Genomic DNA, 24335 nt, shown 5'->3' on the forward strand with positions numbered 1-24335 from the left:
GTCACAGCGTTGCCACATTTAGTAGATTTCTACTTTTTTTGGTAGATTTTTGATATTGTTTAAAATATTCTATGTTCGTCCTACCTTGACTTTACAGTATGTATATGGAACATAGGCAATGCAGCCTTATGAGAGTTTTTAGCGCGGTGATGCCGATTTTATCAAAACGAATTTGTAATCGAACATTAGAGAGATTAAATTAAAACTTTTTTAGAAAGACAATCTATAATTTTAGGATTCGTATGCGTTTAAGTTTATTTGATATACTATAATTATTACGCATATGAATCGTAAAATTGTAGATTGCCTTTCTAAAACAGTTTTAATTTAGTCTCTCTAATATTCGATTACAAATTCTTTTTGATAAAATCGGCATCACCAAGCTTAAAACTCTGATAAGAACTGCATTGCCTATGTTCCCTATACTGTAAAGTTAAGGTGGGACAGATCACAGTAGGCAATATTGTTTAGTAGATTTTTGGTATAGGGCTTTTCATTCACAGTCATTTGTTTCGAGCTTCTGTCATGTGTCACATAATATTAACATATCTACGTCATACGTTATTGATATATACCAATGATACAAACCAAAGACGTATGACGTAGATATATTAATATTATGTGACACATGACAGAAGCTCGAAACAAATGACAATCGATGAAAAACCCTATTGGGACCGTGCAAGTTCGGAAAAGTGACACCTGGTTTCATAGCTTAGCAACTTTTTTCGCACTTTTAATTATATTGGCCAATTATATTAGTTCTGGTTGGTGGACAATTATTGTCAAGGCCGTAGCACAAAAAACAATTATAAGAAGGAAAAGTAAGATGAGGTTATGTTATTAAAAGCTAAACAATTGTATGTAGTAAATAAAATTAGTTATTAAAATGCAGTACTGCAAGCAAAATACAATTGATTAAATTTATTTTATATAATAATTGCATATCATATCCATATTGTGGAGCAATATATAATTTTTCTTCTTCAATGACAGTAGGTATGAAATATACGCCAATTTGACAATTTCAATTGACAATATGAATTATTTAAGAAAGTTACAAGATTTCTTCGCTATTCGCGCACAATCGTTTCTCTCATCCCCTCCAAATACTTGCACACCGCGAATATTTCAACATTTTGTTATGACGAAAATAAAATTTGCTTTTTAATAGTATTTATCCCATTTTTAAAATTTTTTTCAAACATTTTGTTACAATTTCCTAATGTCATTACCGAAAATAAGATTCAAGATGTAGATGTTTGTTGATGTAGGTTTGTTCCAATACAACGAATCGTCACGTAACGATCACGTTACTAGATAATTAACGTTCGATGGAAACGAAAAAATACGTTCCATGGTACTGCCCAGAATAGTGATCGTTATTACATGGACGGTTTCTCATTGTGTTGGAACAAACCTATAGAATATAGAATACAGAGAAATGAAACAGGATTCTGGTATAACAAACTTGCCTGTTTCAAGCAGCAGTGCACGTAGTATTTCGAATGATATTGAAGAGTTGTGGCATTCAGTGAGCCTATTAAAAGCTAACTACGGAAAACTAAAATATCTACACATACTTAGCATGTCAGAGAAAACGGGCGGCCCACAAAATTGATCATTTTTTATGTCTCGAATTTCCTGTTGTCTGATTTAAGTGATTTTTTTTAATATGTTATAGTCTTATTCTTTAACAATATCGCTGTAATAATGTTGTTGCTAGACAGGTAAATTGTCATTGTATACCGGGTGTACCAATCAAACTGTGTTTTTTTCTCAAAATTCAATATACTCTGTGAAATATTTTAGCATTTATAAAATACTGAAATTAAAACCCAACTATAGCCTCAGGTTTTCTAAACATTCTGTTTTTTGATTTATTTGATTATGTTGGATAATAAAAAGTTAGGTACTTTAATAACTAGACATGTTCTTTATAAATACAGATTTTTTCTAAATAAGTGCAACAAACTTTAAAGGGTAATTCTGCATGAAAAAATAATGACTTTGCTTTTATAAATATATGTCCACAAATGCTTGGTTTCTGAGATAATGTATGTTGAATTTTTTCTTACAAACTGATGATTTATTTATTGCTCTAAAAATGGTTGAGATAAATATGCAAATGAAATTTGGTAGGTTTTAAGAGGTAGTTGTATTTATTTTGCATTTTTTGACATACAATTAGAAATGTTTTATTCACCATTGATCACAATGACAGTCATATTACCCATATGCATGTATGACTGTGAGAATCATATTATTAAATAGTTAGTACAGTTCAGAGGTGAAAGAAATTTGGTAAGCAAAAACGCAAAGAAGAAAGGTAGACCACGACAAACCTGGGATAGAACACTACAGAATACAGAGATTTAGTTCAATTCTTATGATCTATAAACAATTTATAAGAAAAAATGCTTTTAAAAATATGTACCTGCTTTGGAATTTCTATCACACAAATGCCAAATAAATTGGAAACTCAACAACTGTTTTCAAATTGTTTTAAAATGTCAAAAAGCTTTTTGGAACAGTACAAAAATGAACACTCATTCATCCTTCAAGTGAAAGAAAGAACATACCTTGAACTTTAATATTCCTCTTCTTCTTTTTTGGGGTTTTTGCATCTTTTTTTAACTTTTCAACTTTTTGCATCTCCATCTCAAGATGAATAGATGGTTTTGCATCTTTTTTCAACTTGGCTTTCATCATTCCTGCAAAGGCCTTCTCTTCAAAATGTGAGCCGCATATATTATACTTATTATAACAGTATTCAGCACTGTACATGGCAAGTATTTCACATTGAAGAACTTGCTTCCACTCCGCAAATCTAGAAAGACAACACCAATGATGCAAATGACGTTCGATAGCATTTACGTCCTTACCGATTTTCATCCCTGGGGAACCGAAAAAAACTCAAATTTTCATCGTCCCTTGTATTTTTTCTACATACAAAGCAATATCTTACAGTCGCCATAATTCGTGGTTCAAAATTTCAAAACAACAAATAATAACAATCTAAATTTATAAGGTTAGGTTATGTTTGATTTGGGATAGAGACAATGTTGCCAAATGCCATCAATCAAAGATCAAATGATAGACATTTTAGATGTAAAAGTAAAAAAAATCATTGACTTTAGTGTAAAAATCATTGACTAAATATCTTAAGAGGATGGGTACGTATTTTCGGCTGCAATGCTATTCAAATGGGTATTCGTTTATTTCGAATCCTGAGAAAACTAATAGGTATTTTTGAAAAAATTAAACGCAGATTTAAATATTACGTTATTAGCGAGGGCCGAAAGTCCCTGAGAACTTCTATAATGTTAAGTTACAGGGGTGAAAAACTAAGAGAAAATTAAGTGTGATTTTTAATTTCAAATATCTGATTCAAAACAAACTTTTTATTTATTCTAAGGGACTTTCGGCCTCGGTAATAATTTAGCCTTTCATTCAGCGTTTAAATTTTTCAAAAATATTTATTGGTTTTTTCAGGATTCGAAAAAAATTAACACAATGATGGTGGTAATATTTTCCAAATCTATCTTTTTCTTACAACGCACTTAGTCGAATAGAATATTGTCAGCATATTGTCAGTTAGACAGTGACAATTTTAAATATTTGACATGGCATCGGGAATATTTTGAGTTGTTGATTAAATAATATTGATATATAGTGTATTTGATAAATAATTGATTTAAGACGTGAACTTAATAAAAAGTTATTTATTGTGTATTATTTGTGGAAGATCCAATCAGAGAATACATCGGGATAATATATTCTGTGATCCAAGTATTTTTTTTGTTGTTAAAGATGTTCAAAATTATAAGCGTTCCATAGTAACAATGTATTATTAAAAAATCACTTTCACACTTTTCCTTTTTTCTCGATTGAGTATTAGTTTTTGTTGTACATAATATATACAGGGTGTAACAAAAATACAGGTCATAAATTAAACCACATATTCTGGGACCAAAAATAGTTCGAATGAACCTAACTTACCTTAGTACAAATATGCACACAAAAGAAGTTACAGCCCTTTGAAGTTACAAAATGAAAATCGATTTTTTTGAATATATCGAAAACTATTAGAGGTTTTTTTGTTGAAAATGGACATGTAGCATTCTTATGGAAAGAACATCTTAAAGAAAAATTATAGTGATATTTGTGCACCCCATAAAAATTTTATGGGGGTTTTGTTCCCTTAAACCCCCCAAACTTTTGTGTCCGTAAATTCAATATTTTTAAAACTTTTTTGTCTTTTAGTATTTTTTCGATAAGGCAGTTTTTATCGAGTTGCGCCTTCTTTTTTGTATGTTTACATAAAAATTTTATGAGGGTTTTGTTTCTTTAAACCCCCCAAATGTTTGTGTACGTTCCAATTAAACTATTACTGCGGAACCATTAGTTAAACACAGTGTTTTTAAAACTTTTTTGCCTCTTTGTATTTTTTTGATAAAGCAGTTTTTATCGAGATGTGGCTTCTTTTTTAATATGGTTCACAATATACTTAAAAATGTAAATCATAAATAAATTTTCATATTATTACCAAGTCTCCATAACCGTACTTTACCATATACAAATATGTGGTGGATTAGACAAATATTCAAATATCTCGATAAAAACTGACTTTTGAAAAAAGTACTAAGAGACAAAAAAGTTTTTAAAAACTTGTGTTTAACTAATGGCTCTACAATAATAATTAAATTGGAACGTACACAAAAGTTTGGGGGGGTTTAAAAGAACCAAACCCCCATAAAATTTTTATGGGGTGTCCAAATTTCATTATAACTTTTTCTTAAAATACTACCGCCATAAAAATACCACATGTCCATTTTCAATAAAAAATATCTAATAGTTTTCGATATATTGGAAAAAATCGATTTTCATTTTGTAACTTCAAAGGGCTGTAATTTTTTTTCCGTGCACATTTGTACTAAGGTAAGTTAGGTTCAATCGAACTATTTTTGGTCCCAGAATATGCGATTTAATTTATGACCTGTATTTTTGTTACACCCTGTATATATTATTACAATCACTGAATATATAGTTAGTGAAAAAATTATCACATTTATTTACTGAATTAATAATTTGCAAGTATACCAACAACAGTCATCCAAGAACATTCAAAAGCCATCTTTTTAAGTTAATTATGACATTTTCACTGGCGGATATACAAAGTGGATTTAGACTTTAGACCATCACACAGCGTACAAGATCATATATTCACACTACAGCAAATTACTGAAAAAACACTGTTAAAAAACGATACACTGTACCTGGCGTTTTTAGATATGAAAAAGGCGTTTGACATGGTCAATAGAGAAGGAATATGGCAAAGCCTGATAAACAAGGAAGTAGATGAAGAACTTGTAAGTGTAATAAAGAGTTTGTATGCCAACACAAAAAACCAGGTCAGGACAAGTAACTTAATCTCCTGCGAATTTTCTAATAACGACGGGGTTAGACAAGGTGGAGTGTTGAGCCCACTGTTATTTATTTCCGTTATGGATGAAGTTATTAAAAAGTGTTGGAAAAAAAACTAAAAAATAGGGTATAGAAATTTGCAACAAATAAAAATTGAAGCCTGTGCATTTGCTGATGACATTGTATTAGTTGCAAGAACTGAAAAGGCTCTCGCAGATAACATTAGAATCTGGGCTGAAGAACTAAAAAACTACAACTTAATAATAAATATGGAGAAAACTAAAGTAATGACAATAGCCAACAAAGAAGCAACTGTAAATATTGAAATCGAAGGGCAAACAATCGAGCAAGTAGACCTCTTTAAGTATTTGGGAATAATGTTAAACAACAAAGGAACACAAGAAGATGAAATTGGAAACAGAATAAAATTGGCAACGAGAACTTATTATTCACTGTATAAAAATTTCCTGAACAAAAGAGAAATATCGAGGAAAACCAAAATGACAGTATATAAAACTGTATATATGCCAATTACAATATATGGGGCAGAAAACTGGGTACTTAATGACAGACAAAGAAAAAGATTACAAGCTACAGAAATGAGATACTTAAGAAAAGTGGTGGGAGCAAGAAGATTAGACAAAAGAAGAAACGAAGATATAAGACATGAATTACAGGTAAAATTGCTCAACGAAAAAGTTGAAGAAAAGAAGTTAAAATGGGCTGGACACATGATAAGAATGAGTGGTGAGAGACAAGTGAAAATGACATGGGAGGCCACAGCAGTGGGTAAAAGCACGAGGGGCAGACCAAGGAAAAGCTGGAACACTAGTGTAAACGAAATACTCAAGAAAAGAGGAACATCGTGGCAAGAAGCAAAAGTTTTAGCAGCAGATAGGAAGAAGTGGCGTAAATTTGCAGAGAGTATTATATAAAGGAGGAATCCTCGACACCTAATGGTAAAAGAGGCAACCGATTATGTATGTATGTATGACATTTTCAAGTAGAATGACATTCTAGTAATGTTGACATATCCATACCAGTGTGAATTTTACTACACGTAAAATATTTGCTGTAAATATTTGCAAATTATATACCCACGGCCGTAACAAATCAGTACAAATTGTCGGATTCGCAGATGACATAGACATCATAGGTGCAAAACACTAATAAGACAAGAGCTAACATATGGTTCAGAAACTTGGTCACTTAAACAGAATGACCAAGAACTGCTCAAACATTTTGAGCGAAAAATCCTAAGACGAATATATGGAGGCATAAAAGAACAATGTTTGTGATGCAGGCGTTATAACTTTGAGTTGCATAGAAATTTTGGAGAACCTGACGTTGTACAATTCATTAAGGTAGCACGCCTTAGATGTATAGGTCATGTAATCAGGCGAGAGGAAGATGCCATAGTCAGAAAAGTTTTTGACCGAAGAGGACCGATAGGACAACGAGCAAGAGGAAGACAGAGACTTAGGTACCACGACAAATTAGAAAATGATTTAAAATGTATTGAAATCAGAAACAGTGGCGAGTGGAGGATTGTTCTGAAGAAGGCATTGGCTCATAAAGAGATGTAACGTCACTGATGATGATATACAGTTGAGTCCACGAGTCTTTACCCGTGCGTCATCATTTAAAGCATACGAAATAAGGCGAAAATTTACTAAACGCAACGGCAAGTGGATATTATTCCGATCACGGGTTATAGTATAAAATTTGACGTTATCAAATAAATAGAACGTCAAATTTAAGTTGTGCTTTAAAATTTTGGTGCATAATTACAGCTACATTGGAAGTTGCTTAATAAATTATTATATTATCATTGATTAATAAATAAATAAACAATTTATAAAAAAATTCAATAACATATTTTCTTTTTGTTATTTTATTCACTTTGGCGGAACCTTAAACACAAGAATTCAACTGTGTCAACAATGAGGTTAGCTTTGTACGTTGTCAAAATTTATCGTAAAATAACATAACCTTATCAAACTATTTCTAACTCCAATATAAAATTTGTTGTGAAAACAACTGTTTGTATACTATAAAAAACTTCAAAATGTAAAAATTTGACAGAATAACAGCAAAAAATTCAACAAACTGACAGCCACAAAAGTAAACAAACCAAAACGTCAGAAATTGTACTTAAACTATGTGAAGACATCCCCAATCGTCTTTCTTTGTACCTATCTCTTTTCAATGCACTGAGTCTAAATCGTTCATAAAAATAACATGTGTTTTTACTTAATAACAGGCAGCAGCTGGTTTGTCATTAATTTCATGCGTGGAAGATAATGATGCTAAATAAAAAGCATGTGTTTTATCTCGCCAGGTATTAATGACGCACGGGTAAAGACTCATGGACTCAACTGTAGTTTTGTTAGTGTTAACATGTAGCCCCATTCTTTCTGCTGCTGCTTCCAATACCGTGAACGATTGAACCAGATCTGCCTTTCTTCTTGATATGCTATCAATAGGTTGATGATTATAGATTAAAAATATATTATAAGGATGTTTTCATCTTTGTTCAAAACTACACCGTGCACATGGTTGTTATGTTGTGAGAAAGCCGGAACCAACTCAGTTGGTCAGGTTAGGATTCCCTTTCTCTGGGAATCCGAACTAACACATTTGAGAGCAAATTCAAAAAGTACAGATCCTCCAAACTCTTTTTTCAATGAGTCACAGATTATGGAATTCTCTCTAATGCATTACAGTTGGAAGTGACGGAAAAATTGAACATTGAACTTACTACATATTAAAACGACTATGTATAATTGGTTGCTGATTACAATAATATAAATAGATCACCAGTCAATGATGCGAATAAGGATAATTTGACACAAAAGTAATCGATCGTGAAAAAATTTTCACAATATCATATGATAAAATGACAATTGTAATTTTTAGGTTAGTATTTTGCAGTGATGTAAATATAAATATTTTACGTCATTGGTATATTTGGACATTGTATAGTGAAATATTTATTTATTTTTACATTAAAATATTTTAAATATTAATATTCTGGCAAATATTTGTATAAATATTGATGTTTATACAGGGTGTTAGTAAATAAGTATGAAAAATTTGAAGGACTAATTCTACATGAAAAATTAATACCAGTTTGCTCTATAAACATATGTCCGCAAATGCTTAGTTTCGGAGATACGGGGTGTTGAAATTTTTATTTCAAACTGCCAATATATTTATTGCTCTAAAACCAGCTATGAAAATGAAATTTGGTGAGTTTTAGGAGGTAGTTAATACAAATTTTATGACATACAATTAAGAATTTTGTATTCATCATTGGCGCGCCTACGGGCAATGGTCTGAATTATTTTAAAGAAAAAGATAGTATGCCACTGAGATATTTCGAATTAGAAATTATTTTTAAATTCCACGTCTAATTTACGATAAAAAACCTTTCTTGCATTTTTTCATATGATGCACCGTTTTTATGCAGAAAAATAAAACATCTTGGCGCATATTCTTCATTTCTTAATACATCATCAAGAACCATCCAATATAATAATACTAAACTAGAACAATTACAGAAAATATTACTAATACCATGTCAACTAGGTGCAAAGCTGCAAGAAATGTTTAAAATGATCTCCTTTACAGGTAACAGAAGAATTTTATATTCATCATTGGCGCGCGTACGGGTAATGGGCTGAATTTTTAGAAGAAAAAAATAGTACGCCACTGATATATGTCAAACTAAAAATTATTTTTGAATTCCTCGTTCAATTGACGACAAAAAATCTTTCTTGCCTTTCTTTAATATGCGGCGCCGTTTTTATGCAAAAAAATTAAACATCTTAACGTTTACAAAGTATTTGAACTAAGTTTCTATGCATATGGAAACTACCTCAAATACTTGGTAAGCGTTAAGATGTTTTATTTTTTTGTATAAAAACGGCGCCTCGTATGAAAAAAAGGAAAGACAGATTTTTTGTCGTAAATTGAACGAGGAATTCAAAAATGATTTTTACTTTGACATATCTCAGTGGCGTACTATTTTTTTCTTCAAAAAATTCAGACCATTACCCGTACGCGCGCCAATGATGAATATAAAATTCTTATTTTATCTGTAAAGGAGATCATTTTAAATATTTCTTGCAGCTCTGCACCTAGTTGAAATCTTATTAGTAATATTTTCTGTTATTGTTCTAGTTTAGTATTATTATATTGGATAGTTCTTGATGATGTATTAAGAAATGAAAAATACGCGCCAAAATGTTTTATTTTTCTGCATAAAAACGGTGCATCATATGAAAAAAAGGCAAGAAAGGTTTTTTATCATAAATTAGACGTGGAATTTAAAAATAATTTTTAATTCGAAATATTTCAGTGGCATACTATTTTTTTCTTTAAAAAAATTCAGACCATTGCCCGTAGGCGCGCCAATGATGAATACAAAATTCTAAATCGTATGTCAAAAAATTCGAAATAACTACTCCTAAAACTCACCAAATTTCATTTTCATAGCTCAACTGGTCTTAGAGCAATAAATAAATTGGCAGTTTGAAATAAAAAATTCAACACCCCGTATCTCCGAAACTAAGCATTTGCGGACATATGTTCATAGAGTAAACTGGTATTCATTTTTCATGTAGAATTAGCCCTTAAAATTTTTCATACTTATTTACTAACACCCTGTATAAATATAAATATTCTGACAACTGTCAGATTTGCAAAAGACCTTGTGCAAAACATTCCTGGGTGTGAAGAGCCGAATAATAATGATGTAGAAGAATGGGTGCAAGCTGACGACGATGTCCACAAGATATATGATGAACAGCATATCATGAAAATGGTTACAGAAGAACCTTCACAACCCTCTAGATGAAAGTGATGAGGAAGAAGATGTCAACAGTAAACATCGGGTAGCCACACAGATGCTGCAGCTGTGTTCGATCTAGCGCTATGCTACGTAGAGCTACATCTTGAAGCCATGCCAGTGGATACCATGTTTTTGAGATGCTGGCGTATTAGAGGGAGATTAATTCTTCATTAATGAAAAGAAATTTAACTGATATTTTCAAAAAAAAAAAAGTAAAATTTGAAGGGTTTACTACAATTAAATACCTACTTGAAATAACATTTTATTGTAATTTTTAGATTTATAAAGTATTGATTTTTCGAGTAACTGCATCACATTTATTTTCCTCAAATCTATTGCCAATTTCTACCAAAGTGGATCGGGTTCAAAGGGCTCTTCTGTACATTCAACTTTAATGTTGCTCACAAGATGAATAGATGGTTTTGCATCTTTTTTTAACCTGCATTTCCCAAATCCTGCAAAGGCCTTATCCTCAAAATGTAAGGCGCATACTTTATACCTTTCATAACAATATTGAGCACTGTGCATGGCAATTTTTTCACATTGAAGGATTTTCCTCCATTCTGCAAATCTAGAAATACAACGTTGTTCTGAAGCTATTTCCTTGTGGCATTTTTGTAATCAACTACTCTAAATGGGAAATAAGCCACAATTTAACTAAAAAAATGATTTTAATTATGTTTCGACGTCCAAATCGGATGTCGTCAAAATACAAAATATTAATAAATTAACACATTGACGGACGGTCTATAGACGTTGCATTTATCCTTATTCTACTTTGCAAAATACAACATATAGTATCACAACACTTGCTTATACATTTGACGCAATGTCTGTCAACGTGTTAAACAAAAATGTTGTTGCTTAGTAAAAAATTCTTCTAATAATTTATTTAATCTTACTCATTTATACCGGTAATCCAGACATATTTATATATTTTAAAGTAGAAGACTTTAAAATGATATTGCCAATATTTATGAGTTGTGTCCCTGGGACAGCTTTACTGAAAGATAGTTCATTCGATTATATGAAATTAACCCCAACACAAGAATATCAGTCACAAAAAATCATAGCATGTGATCTGTCTTTAAAAAGACAACCACATGCAACAGTGACAGTAAAATTCTCGTGTTAGAGATTCCATAGTAAATCTTCAGGGAAAACCAGGAAAAAACCTTGTGATATTATCTTGACATTGTAATAGTATGTATTATTATTATCACAGATGTCGGAATAGTATCAAGAGGTTTTTTCCTGGTTTTCCCTCGTGATTTACTATGGAATCTCTAACACTGGGATTTTACTATCACTGTTGCATATGGTTGTCTTTTTAAAGACAGATCACATGCTATGATTTTTTTGTGATGGATATTCTTGGGTTGGGGTTGACTTCATATAATCAAATGACTATCTTTCAGTAAGTCGTTCCAGGAACGCAACCCATAAATATTGGCAATATCATTTTGAAGTCTTTTACTTTTATAATGGGATTTATCTCATTATTTAGATATTTTAGAAATCCTTAAATTACCTTAAAGTATTCGTTAGATATTTATTTATAAAACAATAAACATTACCCATATTTGTTATAATAATTGCAAAGTAGAACACCTTAGTTAAAGTCCACGTTTTGCTTACTCAACAAGGTCGATTATTCATTTTGACACACTAACGAGAATATATACAAACATATTTACAAAACGAAGTATTTGATAAATATGGGAACACGATCAGATTTGAGTCATTAGTGGGTCAGTCGAATTAGTTAGTTAGGTTTGAGAGGTTGCTGCCGTTAGAGCAGAATAATGTAATCACCTATCAACTGAATACATTTATATGGTATTAATTTAACCAAATAAAAGAGTTATGAGAATATAGTGTATTCCTGATATCAACCCCATCACCAGATCAGTTTAAATATCCACGTACCGCCATATGGCGATCCTGCCAGGATGCACAGTACATGGCTCAGAAAATTTTCTTTTCTAAGGGGGATGATATAATGGGATTTATCTCATTATTTAGATATTTTAGAAATCCTTAAATTACCTTAAAGTATTCGTTAGATATTTATTTATAAAACAATAAACATTACCCATATTTGTTATAATAATTGCAAAGTAGAACACCTTAGTTAAAGTCCACGTTTTGCTTACTCAACAAGGTCGATTATTCATTTTGACACACTAACGAGAATATATACAAACATATTTACAAAACGAAGTATTTGATAAATATGGGAACACGATCAGATTTGAGTCATTAGTGGGTCAGTCGAATTAGTTAGTTAGGTTTGAGAGGTTGCTGCCGTTAGAGCAGAATAATGTAATCACCTATCAACTGAATACATTTATATGGTATTAATTTAACCAAATAAAGAAGTTATGAGTACATAGTGCCTTCCTGTTAAACAAACCCCATTCCAGTATAGTAAATAACCAGCTACCGCCATATGGCGACCTTTTGAGAGACGAACTAGGACTTCTGAGGCAGTAGACAACAGGAACAAATATGGCAAAAAACTGGAGGAAACGAAGAAAATTTGGGGTAAAGTACCAATCCCCATACTAATTGGTATCGTTAGATGGAATGGGACGGACTATATGGAGCTGGAGAGGCCCACGATAAGGGAGTCCAAATGGTAGGCGTCGACATGGACGAAGGTTTGGAGACTTGGGACCACGCCCAAACGTCAAGAGGACAAATGGAAAGAAATGGACAATGCCTAGTGGACAAATGTGTACCTAATCGTGAGTAACTTTTTAGCTATTTTTTTAAATTGCATATACAGTCTCACATATATGAATTTTTTTGTTAATATAGTATAAATATAATCATTTTAGAAGAACTAGAATTATTAATTTTCACTTAAATATAATTAAATTAGGTAAAATTTTTTTCGTATATTATTAAGTTTTAGAAGTATTTCACTAATTTAGAAGATTTTTTTTTGAGAATTACATATCATATATAGATAATCTTAATCGATAGTTTTATTTTAATAGAAATATAACAATTCTTATATTTTATATGGTAAGAAATAATATAATTATTTTTAAACATACGAGTACGTAAATAAGTTTATTTTGATTGATGTATTTCTGCTTTTTCTGCACTTTTTGCATAAGGAAGTTATTTTGTTTATAACAGTATTTACTATTTTTAAACTAAGTACTTCGAGTATAATGTGTTTGACATTGAAAATTGAAACGAATGAACTACATAGGAATTTGCAAAAACGACAAATTTTTACGAAGAAAGATATTATGATAAAAATAAAATTAGCCTGAAAAATATAACATATTAGTATTCGATCAATATATTATGTTTATAAGGAAAGATAAAAGAAAGTATTTTAAGATGTTGGAAAGAAATCGGAAAATCCAGCATAAAGGACTTATTATATTAGGGACGGAAATGTCTCAATTAAAATTTTTGTTGAGAAATGCACGTAAATACAAAGAAATGCAAAGATTTTTACTTATGATAAATATGACAATACCAAGAAAAGAATCCTAAAAAGGAAAAATTAAAAATGACTATGGAAAGGAAATTAAATTTTTTTTAAATGAATAACCATTTTCAATTTTTTTATATACAAGGAGTATGATTATACCATGTACATAGGACTAATACAATTCGTCCTCGTGAGAGAGCCCACAACTACTACCATAATGGCATATGGAATTTTTATTGAGTGAACGAATTTCCTCATGAGAGAGTGAATTATTTTTCTACAATGATTTTGTGACAAAAAGAAAGTCAGTTAAGAAATGATGATGAACTGATATAAGAAGAAAAATAAAGACAAAACAAGTTATATAAAGTTGAAGTATCGGAGTGTATAAAGGAAAAGAAAATCCCATTTGAGGAAAAGAACAAAAGAATATGGAAAATTAAGAGTTAAAAAGTTACCCTCGAGAAAGACAAGTATTAAGGATAATTTGAAGAAGATTAATGTCAAAAGATAAGGAAAATAGAATTGAAGAGAATTTTGTACCTACAGTACAAAAAGTTACAGTACCTACAGTAAAAAGTAATATTTAAGAAGAATACTTTGTACGGCTTCAAGTAACATAATTATTAGTATAATATATAAAATAACTTTAAATTTATATAATATAGACGATATACTTACTTTATTCGAATGAGGTCATGTAAGACTGTATTTCAATTAAAGAAATAGTGATTATTTTTGTGTCATAAAAGTGACTATTCGCGTGAAGAAACTGAACTTCTATTTAGCTAGTAACAAAAATTTAGATTAACTATTTAGCTATTCTAGGTTTTTCTCATTAGTAGTTTTAATGTAAATATTTTAATGGACGTCCAGACTTAATATTAATTAGGTTAGGTACTCAGCAAATGCAAGCTGAAATTTTCTTTATGTATAGGAGATTTTCATGATATTTCAGGAGATTTTCATTAATAGGAGGTTTTCATGATATATTTTTTAACAGAATATGGTCTATTTTTATCAACACTTTCTTTCTATTTTTTTTTATTAAATGTTGAAGTTTTTTGGATACTGATAGGATTTTTGATTTAAATTTTTTAATATAGGTCGAATTTTAGTATGCATATTTTATAATAAAGTACATTTAAAGACAATTTAGACAATAAAAACCAACTCTTGTCAAGGAAAAGGTACAAAATGAGAATTAGAAGATATTAGCATACCCATTTCGTGTTTTGAAACTAACTGGATCTCACCTAGACTGAGTATATCAGATCAGACAGGAAGTTAGGCATGCAAGATGTAGAAGTTTTCTTGTAAGCGCACAACTATCCATTTTGTCTTTTTGGAACAAACCTTCTCACGACTAAGGACGTGCAAAAGGACCGGAAGCAAATGCAAGGATATAAAGTTGCGAAAAACTACTCACCAAGTAGGTAAGGGTTAGAAAATGAAGAATTTATGAAGCAAATGATATATAAATGAAGAACTATGAAAATAATACAAATATAGGAAGGAAGATATATGAAATATAAAGTAAATGATAAAGAAATAATGAAGAAATATGAAGAAGAAGAAGATTTTTGTTTAATAGTAAACGATGAAGAAAGTACTAGGTATAAAGAAAATGAAGAAATATGTAGTTATTGTGAAGTACCAGACAAGAAGAAGAATAAGAAAAAGAGATAATTTCTAATAGAAGAATAATAAAAATTGGAGAACATCAAAAGATTTGTCTTAATGGTCTAGTAAAGAAGTAGAATTAACAAGTAAGTTCAAATGAAGGAGTTGTAATTTTTTTTAAACCTCTGAAATCAAAGTAAAGTATAAAATACAATTTCCGAGTATAGATTTTCGCGAGATTAAGAAAAGCAATAACTAAGAATAGACGATGTTTGATAATTAGTGAAATGAATTGTATATATTTGTAAATTTTGTTTATATATATTTTTTTTGTAAAAATTTGTATAAATCTACACATATAAAATAGTCAGTTGATGATGATAGTAAGAAAATTTTCTTCTCTTCGGGGAGGAAAAAGGAAGCACAGTACATGGCTCAGAAAATTTTCTTTTCTAAGGGGGATGATATAATGGGATTTATCTCATTATTTAGATATTTTAGAAATCCTTAAATTACCTTAAAGTATTCGTTAGATATTTATTTATAAAACAATAAACATTACCCATATTTGTTATAATAATTGCAAAGTAGAACACCTTAGTTAAAGTCCACGTTTTGCTTACTCAACAAGGTCGATTATTCATTTTGACACACTAACGAGAATATATACAAACATATTTACAAAACGAAGTATTTGATAAATATGGGAACACGATCAGATTTGAGTCATTAGTGGGTCAGTCGAATTAGTTAGTTAGGTTTGAGAGGTTGCTGCCGTTAGAGCAGAATAATGTAATCACCTATCAACTGAATACATTTATATGGTATTAATTTAACCAAATAAAAGAGTTATGAGAATATAGTGTATTCCTGATATCAACCCCATCACCAGATCAGTTTAAATATCCACGTACCGCCATACTTTAAAATGTATAATATAATATGTCTGAATTGCCAATATAAAATAAATGAGTCAGATTGAATAAATTATTAGAAGAATTTTTTACTAAGCAACAACATTTTTGGTTACCTAATTTATTAATATTTTGTATTTTGACAACGACCTCTGATTTGGACGTCAAAACGTTATTTTTTTAGTTAAATTGTGGCTTATTTCCCATTTAAAATAGTTGATTAGAAAGACAACACCAAAACACCATGGATGTCAATGACATTCAATCAATAGAATTTAGTTGTGTTCTTGTTCTTACCGTTTTTCATCCTTGGGAAACCGAAAGAAACTCAACCTATTATAGTCCCTGGAATTTGTTCTACACACAGAGCAATATCTTACAGAATCCGTCATAATTCGCCCAAAGAATATAATTCGTCATTAAAAACAACAAACAGCTGTCTCTAAATTTATAAGGTTATGTTTGGATTATTGGATTTGGGGTAGAAACACTGTTGCCAAATGTCATAAATCAATGGATAGACATTTTAGGTCAAAATACGAGAGAATTTTGAATGGAAAATAAAAAATAAACAGAACAAAAAAATACACCACCCAACTATAATAGGGCTTTTCAACAACAGTAATTTGTTTGGTGCTTCTGTCATATGTCATATAATCCCTGTATATTAATATATTATATATCGATATATCAGATAATCAATTTGGCTTTATGCAGGACAGATCAACAACAGATGCCATTTTCGTTATAAGACTACTGATGGAAAAATATAGGAATAAAGAAACCAACGCACATAATATGGTATTCATTGATCTTGAGAAAGAATCTGATAGAGTTCCTCGAGAGATTCTGTGGTGAGCACTCAATAAGAAAGGAGTCCCTGCTGAATATATAAAGATTGTGAGAGATATGTACGAGGGAGTAACGACTAGAGTTAGGAGAGGTGTGGGAGAAACTGATAAATTTCATGTGAAAGTAGGATTGCACCAAGGCTCGGTGCTTAACCCGTATTTATTCTCGTTAGTTTTTGACCAGACAACAGCGAAACTACAGGATAACATTCCATGGTGCTTAATGTATGCTGATGATGTAATGTTAATATTAAATAGTGAAAGAGACTTAGAACAAAAACTGGAACAGTGGAGACAAGCTCTGGAGGAAAAAGGTTTAAAACTTAGTAGGACAAAAACAGAGTATTTGGAATGTTCATTTAAAGATGGAGTTCCTACAAATAAAATGGTATCTTTGGATGGTGAAATGATTGAGAAAAGCAATAGCTTTAAGTACCTAGGATCGGTATTACATAGTAATGGAGAAATAGATGGAAATGCATGCAGTAGAATTAGGGCTGGATGAATGAAGTGGAAGGAAGCGAGTGGTGTGTTGTGTGACAGAAAAATTCCAATAAAGCTGAAAGGAAAATTCTATAAACAGCTATAAGACCGGTTATGATGTACGGAACTGAATGTTGGGCAGTGAAAAAGAAAGAGGAAAAACGAATGGATGTGGTGGAAATGAGAATGCTTATTAGATGGATGAGTGGAGTGACAAAAAAGGATAAAATTAGAAATGAGTATATTAGGGGAAATCTAGGTGTGGCACCAATTGATGCCAAAATGAGAGAGCATAGGTTAAGATGGTTTGATCATGTTCAACGTCGGGACGTTAATCACCCAATGAGATTGGACAGGACATGTTGGTAATGGGAATTGTGTGGAACGCATAGGGATAAGGCAAAGAGAATGATGATTATACAACAAATGACGGCAGATCGAAACAAATGACAGTCGATGAAAAACCCTATTTAGAAGGCACCATTTGTGAATAAATAAACTGTACCTACCTTTGAGCCCGTATGGGAATATTGTAGGAACTGCTTGAATGAATAAATTTTTCCTTTCGTTTCCCCCCTTCGACATGTACTTTGGTTCAAAATGTTTCTCACACATTCTAGAATTTTTATGTAATGCATTTATATCCTTTGAAAGTAAATCTTCCCTGATTGCAGCTTTTAGCCAGACTTCAGCTCTAGAAAAAAGTTCAGAGAACTTTTGTAGCGTGTTTTAGTCCAGGCTGTATGCTCGCCCTGTTAGGTAAAATATTCCGAATCGTTTTTTTTTGCACAAACTTACTCAAAATGAGGTCCTTATAACAAATCCACATAGTTCTAGGAGGTACCGCGGTCGGAAAATTATTTATTATTATTATTATTATACATAAGTAAGGGCAGAGGGACAAAGTCCCTATTATGCCCAAAAACAAAGAAATTACATAACTAACCTACTAGTAGATACAATATAAAACAAAAAAAAAAGATATAATTTTGGTTTACATAAAAAAAAATAAAATAATTCAGCTATGCTATAATAAAAAACGGTCAAGTCTGTTTTTAAACGTGTTGGTAGAGGGAGGCCAAGACAATGTGATCACTAAACAATTGTGTTTAAACAATTTTTTTTAAACAAATTCAAAATATCCATATTTTTACTTCAGATAATTTTTTTAGATTCTTTTGGGTCATTATGAACAAAAAGGTCTCTTGTGATTTTTGTTTAAAATTTATTGTTGTCGAGTTATGCGCGATTCAAAATTTGAAAAACGCGAAAATGGCATTTTCAAGGCTTAGTAACTGGGTCAAAAATGATTATTATGAGAGTCAGAAAGTGAAAAAATCAAAGTTTAAAGTGCATCTCACTCGCACTCACCATTGACGGCCGGCCAATACGCGTTTAGCGCTCATTAGGCGAGCGGCAGCAACCCCCAAAATTACGTTATACCGACCACGAAAATCATCTTTAAGGTGAATGACCAATTTTGATGATTCTTTATGTTTTCGAGGTCGCTGAATCTGAATATGAAGTTTATTTTTATTTAGAGTTGGTGGAACATGTTCAAAAATCAAATTTTATGCAAAAATGCGAAAAATAAATTTTGATGATTTTTCAACTTTATGTGTCATGTTCGAAGTATTTAGATAGCAACGAGCTTTGTCCAAAATGTTTAAACATATTAAAAGAGGAGTTGTTAATTCTTAAACATTTTGTCGTCAGATTTAGTTAGTTTCATGTTTACTTAAAAAAAATCGAGTGACAAACTTTTTAGTTTATAATTTTAACTACCACAGCAATAAAATATAATTGAATCAGTCATTTCAAAATAACATGAGTCACATATTCCGAATTTTACAGGAGAGCACAAAAACTAACTAGTTGAACGATGTATGAAATGGATGACATTAAAATTCAAAGGTATATTGTAATTTTGTTCCTAATGTTTCTACTGGACTGGTGTCGTTTTTGCACACTACTTGAGTTTATCTTAAAGGAAGCTATTCCCCTCAAACATTTAATTTCTGAAAATTGTGGACTTATGCACTTTTTGAAATGACCGTTTCAATTCATGAAGTACCGTAATTTCGGGTGACTTTGGCCCGCCAGGGTGACTTTGGCTCATTTTGGGAAAAATATATTTTAGCAACTAGGGCAATTGTACAATAAATTATCAAGTAAATTTCATTATACCGCACCATCAGTACCATATGAACTGTTTGAAAATTTTAATAAATTATGCTAATACTTGTTATGTTACGAAAAAAACGAATTTCTAAAATTTGGTCATTCCACATAAGATTTTTTGACTGCAAAAATTGGTTGGCAACCAATAATACTTCCAAGAGTAAGATTAATTGCATAGTGGCATATTGAAAATCTGTGAATTCTTAACCTCCGTGCATCGTTATTTCAGTCTAAACATAGACAGTAAGACGGTCGGATATTATTTTGCAAGGTGCTACAAAATTTAACGGTTTTCGGGTGACTTTGTCCCAGTTTGTTGATTGTTGGATTTTGGTCATTGGTTGCTTCTATATTAAATTAAAGTAAGTAAATGCTGATTTTAAATTTGCTTTTAGCCTTGTAACAACTGCAGGGTTTATTAACTTGCAGATACTTCGTCTAATTCTTCATTTAGTGAGAGCTATAGGGATAATGAAGATCTACATAAGCTTTCCATTGGAGTTGGAGACTTCGTAATTGTATCCGACTACTTTGACAGCTTTCCAGGAAAATTCGATGGATTTGTAAGAGGTAGTAATAACTGTTACGGTTGGGTGCAAGTAATGGTACTGGGTGAAAGAAGTTTATGGCAATGGCCCGAAGTCTCCGTAAGAAAATCCTACCACTTGGCTAATGTTGATTTCACTGAGCCATTGGAACTTGTAGATAACCGATATTTCTTTCCAGATTTAAAAAAAGCTTGTAAATCGTTTTATTGTTCATTTTTTGTTAAGAAATGATGTTTTTTGTTAACCTAGGGTCCTATGTAAAGTTTCATGTTAGTTTTAGTTTTTCTTTGTTTGAAATTTAAATAAATTTTTTTCACCTAACAAAATGTTTGTTTCTGATTCATCTGGTAGGGTCACTTTAGCCCGAACAATAATAATCACAGAGAATAAATATAAAATGTAGCTTGAGACAAAGTCACCCGACACTAGCGGGTGACTTTGCACACCATATTTTTATTTTTTTTATAATACAGGAAGCGCTTTTTTGTGTTTTCGTGTAATTTTTCCAAAAGAGTAGTTATAGACTCAAATACACATAAATAAAGAAACATACTTTTATGTATTCAAAAAACTGAAATCTACATTTAAACTTCGAAAGTGAGTCAAAGTCACCCGAAATTACGGTAGTTTTCTGGAAAATATTAAGCCCAAATATGTAACAAGAAAAAAGTTATGTGACTTTATAGACAAACGGCACACCCCAAAAAAGCTTATTTCTCAAGATACTCTGTGGTGTGGTGAATGGCTAATTTTGGTCATACTCAAACTGTATGATTTTGATGGTGCTGAATACGAAAATGAGGTTTATTTTGAATTTTACGTGGGGAAAGGGGAAACATTGGGAAAATCGTAATATTGCCCTAAAGTTAAAAAAACAAATGAAATCACATTTTTTCTGCATTTAACTTGCTACAACTCTGTTCCATTTAAATATTTTTTTCTGAAGACAATGGTACCTGTTTCAATATTTCTGTCTTATTGTAATAAAAGTTATGAATTGTTTAAAGTAAAAGGTGAAGATTCCTGAATTGCAAAGTTTAATCGCAAAAGTCGAGTGACAAAATTTGAAATTTAGCTTTTTAATCAAGTGTATGTTAAAATATAGGGTACAAAGAATAAAATGTTTTATAGAAAAAAAAAATGGCGCAACTTTTAATTTTAAGAAAAACGTTTTTTTATTTTTAAGGTAAATTTGCCATTTTTGACAATGTTAAAACCCATTTAAAATTCAAAATAAACCTAATTTTCGTTTTCAGCACCATCAAATTAGCTGTTTACCACACCGTGGTCAGTATCTAGAGTAATAAGCGTTTTTTTGAGGAGTGCCACTCGTTTATAAAGTCACATAACGATGGCTTAGTGTGAAAACCTCGTATCTCATTTTTTTTTTTCGAAAATGACATTTTGGTGGTTTTTGTTTGAAAACCTTGTATCTCACGATTTACAACTGTTAAAAAAAATCCAAATATACCAGACTATTTTCTACAGCCGAAAAAAGAAACCACGTATATGTATAGTGTGAATACCACATATATTTATAACCACGAATTTGGTACTTAATTTGGAGTGTTTATTCAAAAAATTCGACTTAGAGAAATGTTTTTTTGTGAACAACAAAAGGTAGTCCGGTATATAGAAACATTTTATGAACCTTAAGTCAAAAGATTTGTACTGTATTAACCTAGTATTTGGAGGTGTGCAATAAGCTATGAAAAATGAAAACCTCGTAAATAATCATAAACACAACCTCGTTTTAGATGAAAAACACGTATATCAAGATATACGAGGTTATCATAGTTACTTGGGCAAATACTCTATATACTGCAAGGATATTTACTTGTTTTTCATAGTTAATATTTTTATTTTCAATTTAATAGCAACATTTAACACTTTCAGCTCTGGGCTAAGATCAGATATTTGACTCAATGTGCTCAAATTAAAATATGTAACAGTAGTTTTTGTTTTTAGATTATATTATGCAGAAAATCAGTTTTTTGCCTCTCCTGTAAAATTGTAATTTAATGAGATACGAGGTTTTCACACTAAGCCATCAATAAGTTTTTTCCTATTTCATATTTTCACTTGAAATTTTCCATAAAACTTCTTCATGAATTATATTATATAGCTGTGTTGGTTAAAGTTATAAACTAAAAAGTTTGTCACTTAAGTAAACGTGAAACTAACGAAATCTGACGACAAAATGTTTAAAAATTAACAACTCATCTTTTAAGTTGTTTCAGCATTTTGGACAAAGCTCGTTGTTATCTAAATACTTCAAAGATGGCACAGTAAAATTTTCAAAAGAAAATATTTACCCCGACCAAAGATACAGCGAGATAAATATGAAAAATCATCAAAATTGATTTTTCACATCATAGATTTCGCGTGAGAGTAAAAAAAATATTTTTGTGATTTGTATTAAAAAAAAATGTTTAAATAATTTTCCGACAGCGGTGTACCCTGTGGATTTGTTATAAGGATCTCTTTGTAAGTTTGTACAAAAAAAAAAAAACGAATCGGAATAATTTACCTAACGGGAACGAGCATACAGCTTGGATTATTTGAATTTCAAATTTGATTTTGTTTACCTGCTACGATCTCTCGGGATTGAAAAGAGACTTATTCCTTCACCTGATCGAACCTTGCATCCACGAACCACACAAGAGATTCCTCCTCTGGCTGGAGCCATCACAATAATTCACAATGAGAGTTTATTTAGTTTATTATAACAACAGTATTATTTTTTTTATATAATAAAACAACAACGATAAGAAAACAACACTTCACAACACGAACAGATATACAAATTAAAAGATGGCGGATTCGCACATGCGCAAACGAATTTGGATTGTCCAAACGCGATTATTTTCGCTGCTTGCAGTGATGCCACAGCTGCTAATTTTTCGCTAGATCTACCGATTTCCCGTCAAATCTATAATTTCTTTTTTTTTTCTCCAGAAAAATCAAAAAATTTTAATTTCCCATATTATTTTATGGATTTTACTATTTTTTAATTTATATAATGCATGAAAGAGATTTAAGACTAATAACACACCTCTATTACAATCAGCGAGCAATAGTAAGAATTGAAAAAGAAACATCTAAAGAAATGGAAATAAAGAGAGGAGTCAGGCAAGGCTGCATACTATGACCTCTATTATTTTAACGCTGATTCTGAAGAGGTAATGCGAGAAACTCTGGAAGATGAAACAGTCGGCATAAGAGTGAATGGAGTCTTAGTTAACAACATCAGATATGCAGATGATACAGTAATAATAGCCGATAGTTTACAAGACCTGCAAAGACTCATGAGTAAAATAGTAAGGTGTAGTAGGGAGTACGGACTCTCAATATCAGAAAGACGAAGTTAATGAAAATTAGTAAAAACAACCATAATACTAACGAAATCTTGATAGTAGAGGGCCAGCCGATCGAAAGAGTAAGAAAGTACACTTACCTAGGAACACTTATAACAGAAAATAATATAGCAGAAAAAGCGCGTTCTAATTTCATGAAAACGAAAAAGGTCCTATGTAGCAAAGATTTAACAGCTCTTAAAATACGCCTAACAAAATGTTACGTGTACAGTGTACTACACTATGGAGTGGAATCATGGACGTTAAATGTAGAGACAATGAAACGACTTGACGCCTTTGAAATGTGGACCTATAGAAGAATCATGAGGGTTTCTTGGGTAGATAGAGTTACAAAAAATGAAGTACTGAAAGAAATAGGTAAAGAGAAGAAAGTTGAACTTAAAATTAAAGAAAGAAAGCTACAGTATCTCGGACATATGATGCGGGGCGAGAAGTATGGCATCCTGCGACTCATAATGCAAGGAAAGATAGATGGCAGAAGAAGCATTGGAAGAAGACGAATAGCTATAATGACTGCCAACCTCCGTAGCGGAGATGGCAACTGAAGAAGAAGATAAACTAATAAATATTTAAAAATTACAGGGAAAGTCCCAGTGGTTGGCTGTACAGGGTGTTTCAT

General features: G+C 31.2%; 2 protein-coding genes across 8 annotated transcripts in view; both read right to left on the minus strand.

The window, feature by feature from the left end:
- The window catches only part of LOC126888366 (uncharacterized), a 135652-nt gene that overhangs the window by 48185 nt on the left and 63132 nt on the right, over window positions 1–24335 (minus strand). Inside the window, exons 1-2 of one of the 7 annotated variants that reach the window (XM_050656562.1) lie at window positions 22928–23139; window positions 18120–18304 (exon numbers count right to left, since the gene is read on the minus strand). The exons of 5 other annotated variants lie outside the window; for them this stretch is intronic. In XM_050656562.1, coding sequence (XP_050512519.1) covers window positions 18120–18304; window positions 22928–23028 — 286 coding nt within the window. In that variant the 5' untranslated portion in view covers window positions 23029–23139. Of the gene's footprint in view, window positions 1–2582; window positions 2911–18119; window positions 18305–22927; window positions 23140–24335 lie in introns of those variants that run through there. One more of the 7 variants, XM_050656559.1, reaches the window with a different exon arrangement.
- Window positions 10532–16755, minus strand: LOC126888370 (uncharacterized). Its single transcript, XM_050656567.1, has 2 exons — window positions 16574–16755; window positions 10532–10853 (listed from the first exon to the last, which is right to left on the minus strand). Exons 1-2 carry the CDS (start codon window positions 16666–16668, stop codon window positions 10628–10630), a joined length of 321 nt encoding a protein of 106 aa, XP_050512524.1. The 5' UTR covers window positions 16669–16755; the 3' UTR covers window positions 10532–10627.

Source organism: Diabrotica virgifera, chromosome 7 (assembly GCF_917563875.1).
Source record: "Diabrotica virgifera virgifera chromosome 7, PGI_DIABVI_V3a".
NCBI classification, from domain to species: Eukaryota; Metazoa; Arthropoda; class Insecta; order Coleoptera; family Chrysomelidae; genus Diabrotica; species Diabrotica virgifera.